Source organism: Psammomys obesus, unplaced genomic scaffold (assembly GCF_907164565.1).
Source record: "Psammomys obesus unplaced genomic scaffold, mPsaObe1.curated_primary_1811, whole genome shotgun sequence".
In the NCBI taxonomy this organism is placed as follows: Eukaryota; Metazoa; Chordata; class Mammalia; order Rodentia; family Muridae; genus Psammomys; species Psammomys obesus.
In genome coordinates, this window is record NW_026596131.1 from 5,482,052 (window position 1) to 5,488,316 (window position 6,265).

A 6,265-nucleotide genomic window follows, 5' to 3' on the forward strand; every position below is an offset into this window, starting at 1 on the left:
AAAAGGAACGTGTAGGAACAGTCATCATGTCTCCACCTCCACAATGCTTGGGGGAGACTGTCTTATCATTTGTTTGGAAAGCCCTTTATGGGAGGGTGAGTTATTATCATTATGGCTCTGTACATCTCACAAGTGTATGCATGTGGATTCACCACAAAGGTCTGAGGATGAGTGCTGGGTGCTGTTCACGTGTCAGGGAGCTCTGTGGATAGGCAAGGCTGGCTGGCTACCAGCCCCAGATATATATATATACACACACACACATATATATGCATACATATATACATATATATGTATACATATATAATATGTAATATATATTACACATTATGTATTACATATAATATATACACATATAACATGCATATTATATAGTATGTATGTATCATTATATATTTATATTTAATACATATTAACTATGTAGATATTGTTATTATTAACATTACATAAATTCTGGGGATAGACTGTAGGACCTGTCACTGACTTAGCTATCACCCCAGCCCTAATTTTCCACTCTTGTCCCATAAATAACCAGATGTGCTGGTTAGTTTTTTTCTCAACTTGATACAAGCTAAGGATGAATCTGGGAGAGAGGATCTTGACAGAGAAGATGTCTCCCAGTCAGACTGTCTTGGAGGTAAGCCTGTGGGCTGTTTCCTGATTAGTGAGTGAGGTCACCCTCCTGCTGGGGGTGATGCTCGACAGGTGGTCCTGGGCGAAACCGCATGCTGAGTGAATCAGAAGGAGCAGGCCAGTAGGCAGCACTCCCCCCCCCCACCCCCGGGGTTCCTGGCTGGCTGGCAATCTATAAGGTGAATTTAACCCTTTTCTCTCCACATTGCTCTTGGACATGGTGTTTATCACGCAATGGAGAGCAAACTAGGACACCAGGTATCCGTGGTGACGTGATGAAAACAAATGAGTGACCGGGTGGAACCCCAGCCCTTGAAAGCTAATCAGAAGGACTATAACTTGGAGGCCAGCCTGGACTACATGACAAGACTGTGTCTGAAAACAGGAAAAGAGAAAGAAAATATGCTGTCTCTGGTTGGCGCCTAAAAATCGCTTCTCTGCTCTCGAAAACTGAATGAGACCAAAACCTTGCACAGAACACTCGCAGAACGAGTACCGGCTCACAAGCACTTCTGCCCTAGGGATAGGGAGTGCCGGTGTTAGAACGGGCCTTCCATAGAGGGGCTGGACTCCACAAGAAGACCTACAGAGTAAACTAACCTGGGCTATGGGGGCTCCCAGAGACTGAACCACCAACCAAAGAGCAGGCGCGGGCTGGACCTGGACCCCCTACACAGATGTAGCGGATGTGCAGCCTGGTCAACATGTGGGTCCCCTAACAATGGGAGAAAGGCTGTCTCTGACTTTGTCCCATGCCTTTGGATCACTTTCCCCTAGCTGGGCTGCCTGTCAGGCCTTAGTGGGAGAGGATACGTTTAATCCTGATGAGATTTGAGATGCCAGTGGGGGCTCCTCTCCTCTGAAAAGAAGGAGAGGGGAAATGGGGTGAGATGGCATGAGGTTAGGAATTGGGAGGAGAGGAGGGAGAAGCCTGGGATCAGGCTGTAAATTGATTAAATAAATAAGGGGGGAAATGTTAATCTTTTTTTTTTTAAAAAAAAGCAAGAAATGGGCCTTCCAATCATTCAATCCAACTTTTTTCATTTAAAGCAAATATACGCCAAGCTGAGATTCATTCAAGGAAAGCATATGCTAAAATAAGCATCTTACAAGCCTGGATGCCAAGGCTTTTCAAAAGAGAAGGTCACACATTGCTCCCCCTCCCCCTCCAGAATTCCCTTTTCGACACAAACACGTGTTCTTTCCTGGTAGATAGGAAGAAGCAACAGCTGTCAACTTTTAATAAGCAAGGCAGCAGGTCCCAGGCCTTAGCCCTCCAACCTGTTGAGCAGCTGTGCTTGTCCTGTGGTTGGCTGCATGGCTGCTGCAGTACAGTGAAGCCTGGCCTTTGGCACCCAGCACTGCAGGCAAACACCGGCACTTGTAGAAGTAGGCGAGCAGAATCTTTGAACTCTAAAATAGAGTGCTTACTATTTTGGGTTTTTGTTTTTGTACTCTAAAATATACTGGAGCAGTTACCATTTATGTGTATGTGTGTGTGTATTGTTTTCTGATGCAGAGCTTTCATGTAGCCCAGGCTGACCTTGAAAATATGCTAGGGATGGAGTCCAGAGCTTCATGCATGCTAGACAAACATCTACTAACTTAGTAGCATTCTTAGCCCTGATCATTGTTTTCAAATATTCTTCTTATGAGTGCAGACACATTTACTTGCAAACTGAAGACTTTACGCTTGCAAGTAAGCAGAAAAGATACTGTAGCATCGTAAAACAAAACTAAAAGAGATGTATAATCCCAACACTTGGGAGACCTGGCAGAAACAAGAGGATCTCCAGTTAGCTGGAAGACGTTCAGGTCTGTACAAAGTGGTCCTTTTCATACCTCCCCTTCAAAAACAAAACAAGTCTCATCCAACATACCAAGAACAAACTAACCAAAAGACTTGACAATTTAAATCAGGTGTCAAAGGCTGGTGAGGTGAAGCCTGGCAAGCTGGATTTGAACCCCAGACCCCATGTAAAGGTGAAAGGAGAAGGCCCAACATACAGTAATAAATAAGTTCAAAACCATAATTTTTCAGGTGTAAGTCCTGATTCTGGAACAAATGGTTTCTTCTTTGTTTCTCCATTTTATGTTTGCGAAAGAGTCTCTTTCTGGTACTCACGCTGCCTCTGAGGTTGTGGGTTAAAGTGATCTTCCTACTCTTGCCTCAGTAGTACCTAGGATCCCTCCCAAGCTGCCCCACGTGGCTCAGAGGGCTGGATCGGTGAGAGAGAGGCACAGTGAGTGTTGCTTTGTTTTAAATGATTGTTCTGTGGCCATAAAAGTCTCCATGTCATGGAATTCAGACTTACACCTTATTTTATCCATAAGCCCTTTCTATAAAAACAAAGTTCTCATCACTACTCATAAACCTGGATTTAGAGACAAATCCCAGTTGCTATTTAAGTGTTAAAATACAGCCAAGGTGTCTAGCCCAGCTTCAAAGCATTAAATATGTGTGGTAGATGCTAGTAAAATTTGATTGTCTTTATTTACCTTTTCTAGAAAGACGAGATCTCAAACTCAGCTCACATGTATAGAAAAAGACACACCAATCCACCAGCAAGAAAGATGACTTATTTTAAAATTCAATGTCATAACCTCCACAGCTCCAAGCAACTGACTGTGACAAGACCTTTTATTTATAGGTGAGGCAGAGCTGCCCAGCAGAGCCTTCATCCAGGAAAACAGAGCTGACAGTAGGGACCACGGAAATCAACTCTCAAAGCACCTTGCAGTCTTGAAAAACAGCAATTTTATCTGGCTGTTACTCTGTATTATTTAATAACTAGATTAGACAATAACATTTGTTTTCCAAATCCAATAATATCAGGACATGTAGTTCAGATCACTTACTATTATCCCCCTTAACCAAGGTTCAGTTGGGAAGGAAAACACTGCCTGGCATTTCAACAGACATACACTCTTGCAAAAGTTTCTTAGAAAACTTCAGAATTTTTATCTCTCCTATCATGCAGTAAGTCTCAGGAAGTGATCCCTAAACAACCCAATAAGTTATAACAGCTTTACAAACAAACAAAGACATACAAATTCCAGGGCTGGAGGCTGGGATGTAGCTCAGTCATAGAGTCTTTGCTAAGGGTGGTTGAGACACTGGGCCTTAAGCTCGGTACCCTTCACCCCTGCACCCCCGCACTCTCCCCCCACACAAGAAAAAAGGGTCAGACTTGTCTGGCATGTATAAAGCCCTGAGTTCCACCCCCAGCACTGCATAAATAAAGTGTGATGATACTTTCCTGCAATCTCAGAACATTCCAGAACAGGAGACAGGAGGATCATCAGAGTTGGAAACTCATCCTCATCTACTAGGGAGTTGGAGGCCGTCTGGATTACAGGAGACAGCCTCAAAATGAAACAAGAACAAAATACCAAGAAAATGCCACAGGGTACCACACTTGATAGTTTGTGAATATTACATGTCTATGGCTATTGGGAGATGTTGTAATACGCACTTTTTTTTTTTTTTTTTATTGTGGGTTGTGGTCAGAGGCAGCCTGAGAGTCACTCATCCAAAGCTCTGGACTTACTCGATTACATGATTACACATACAGATTTTTCAAACAAAGACATATTGTTCAGAGCAGGGGTTTTTAAACAGAAACACAAAGGGAATGGAAACCAGCGCTGCTTATGACCTTAATTACACCACCGAACGTTCAATATTAGCACAGTTCAGCCAGCAGCAGCCAAGGCACAAGCGGAGGCTGAATCCAAACAAGAAACACAGCAGAAACTGGTACAGCCGGAAGTGGGACACTGGGAAGTGGTCATCCCTGCCCTAGCTGCTGGATGCTTCAGGCTCCACATTCCAAAGCGATCATTCCATATGGTCCCCAGTCTGGCTTCCACACAAACAGGGAAGGAAACAGCAGTTCGCTTCTAAGATTTAATCCTGCAGAAGCATAAACACCGGCGAGCAATTCCTCGCTCACGGACCAAAGTCTAAATGTTGACCATCATAGTGAAACATTAAAAAATCCACTTAAAAGCAACAGGGTGGAGCGCCTGCTTCCGGGAAGGGAAGCTGTCTGGGGCTGAGAAAGGGCTCCTGAGCTTCCCGGAGGAGATGCGTGGGACTGGGTGGACGGTGAATAAACACAGCAAGGCAAATAAAGAAAAGCTTCCCACAGCCCAAGCGACCAGCCAGGATGCCCAGCACTGGGGTTGGCCGGGCCACAGGGATAGGCTGCCTCTTTGTCCGAGGCCCTGCCCAATGCCACGTTGAGATACCCAAGGACAAATGGTGAAGTTTTCCCCATCTTCCCGACTCTCGCATCCTCTTGAGTCAAGTTGCACCTTCCCCCGCCTCCCCTCTCCTTTGTTTTGGTCCCCGATCCCCCTTTCGGTCACTAGGTGGCCCAAACCAGGTCCCCCACATTCAAGGCCCCCTCCACCCTCCTTGTTGACTTCTTTGGGTCACCCTGGCCGGCCCCTTCTGGCAGTCGCTGGCAGTCGTCTGGGTGGGCTCAAGCCCCACTGACAAGTAACGCCGCGACGCAGGCTGCCCCACCGAGGTACCGTCTGCGCGCAGGCCCCGGTTGGCCACCAGTTGCGTTACAGGACAACACCCTTCGGTGGCGACATTCTGTCACCCGCTTCCCTGGCCGTGGGGCTGGCGCCGTGGCTTACGTGCAGTCTTGGTTGAAAGAGAAGCAGCTGAGCGCCGCCTCCACTCGGCCCGGAGGGGCGTCTGAGGCTTCGGCCTCCATCGGGGGCTCGACCCGAGAAGCCGCAGCTCGGGAGAAGGGGGACAGCCACCTCAGCAGCCCGCCCTCGCCGGCTCCTTGGGCCGGCTTGCCGCCTCGGTCCCGCCCCGGCTTCGCCCCCAGGCCGGCCCCGCCCATTCGGATGCCACTTCGCCCCGCCCCGCACTTTAGATCCCGCCCTCAAACGACTCCACTTAGCTCCGCCTCACTCCAGACCCTCCCCTCAGAGCGGCAGCTCCGTCCTGCGTCAGCCAGGCCCCGCCCCCGCCCGGATCCTACTTAGCCACGCCCCCGCTTCGACCCCGACTGGAGCCCTTAGAATCCGCTCCACCCATTTCCCTACTTAGTCTGGCCCCGCCCCTCACGACTCTAGCCCCGCCCAGAGACGACCAGGTCCCGCCCCCGCTCCACACCCACTTAGGTCGACCCTGCCTCTAGCCCCGCCCCCTCTCCGGCCAGGCCCTGTCCCCACCCGCCTCTTATCTCAGGGAACCCAAGAGCCGACAGCACAGGGCCTCCTCCGCAAGCAGCCGCGAGCAGCCGCCAGCTCTCTGGTCAGTCAGGGGCGGTAGTGGGAGGGACAGCTGCCGACGACCCGCCCCCGACTCGGAGGCAGCGCTTGCCATTGGCCGAGGGTGCGTGAGGCAAAGGCAGCAAGCCACGTGGTGGTGTTTTCATTGCCAGAGCATCCAGGGGCTGGGGAGGAGGAGCGGAGCCGCGGGCCTCTGGCCTGCCAGAGCGTCGGGGGCGACGCCAAGGAGGCTGGCGGACGCCTGCTGCCCCGCCCGCCCGTTAAGCTTACCCAATGTTGTTGAACTCGGTAGACACCAAAGCCCCGCCCCTTCGGAGAGTCCTCAGGCTTCTTGGAGAGAAGAGATCCCCGAACAGGCTGCTGTGGCCAG

The 6,265-nt window shown here is 49.4% G+C and overlaps 1 protein-coding gene across 1 annotated transcript in view; it reads right to left on the bottom strand.

Moving 5' to 3' along the window:
• The window catches only part of Wipi1 (WD repeat domain, phosphoinositide interacting 1), a 37,566-nt gene extending 32,103 nt beyond the window's left edge, over nt 1-5,463 (bottom strand). Inside the window, exon 1 of the mRNA XM_055592297.1 lies at nt 5,287-5,463. Within this exon, the coding sequence (XP_055448272.1) occupies nt 5,287-5,366 (80 nt within the window). The 5' untranslated portion in view covers nt 5,367-5,463. The remainder of the gene's footprint in view (nt 1-5,286) is intronic.
• Nucleotides 5,464-6,265: the final 802 nt, after the last annotated feature.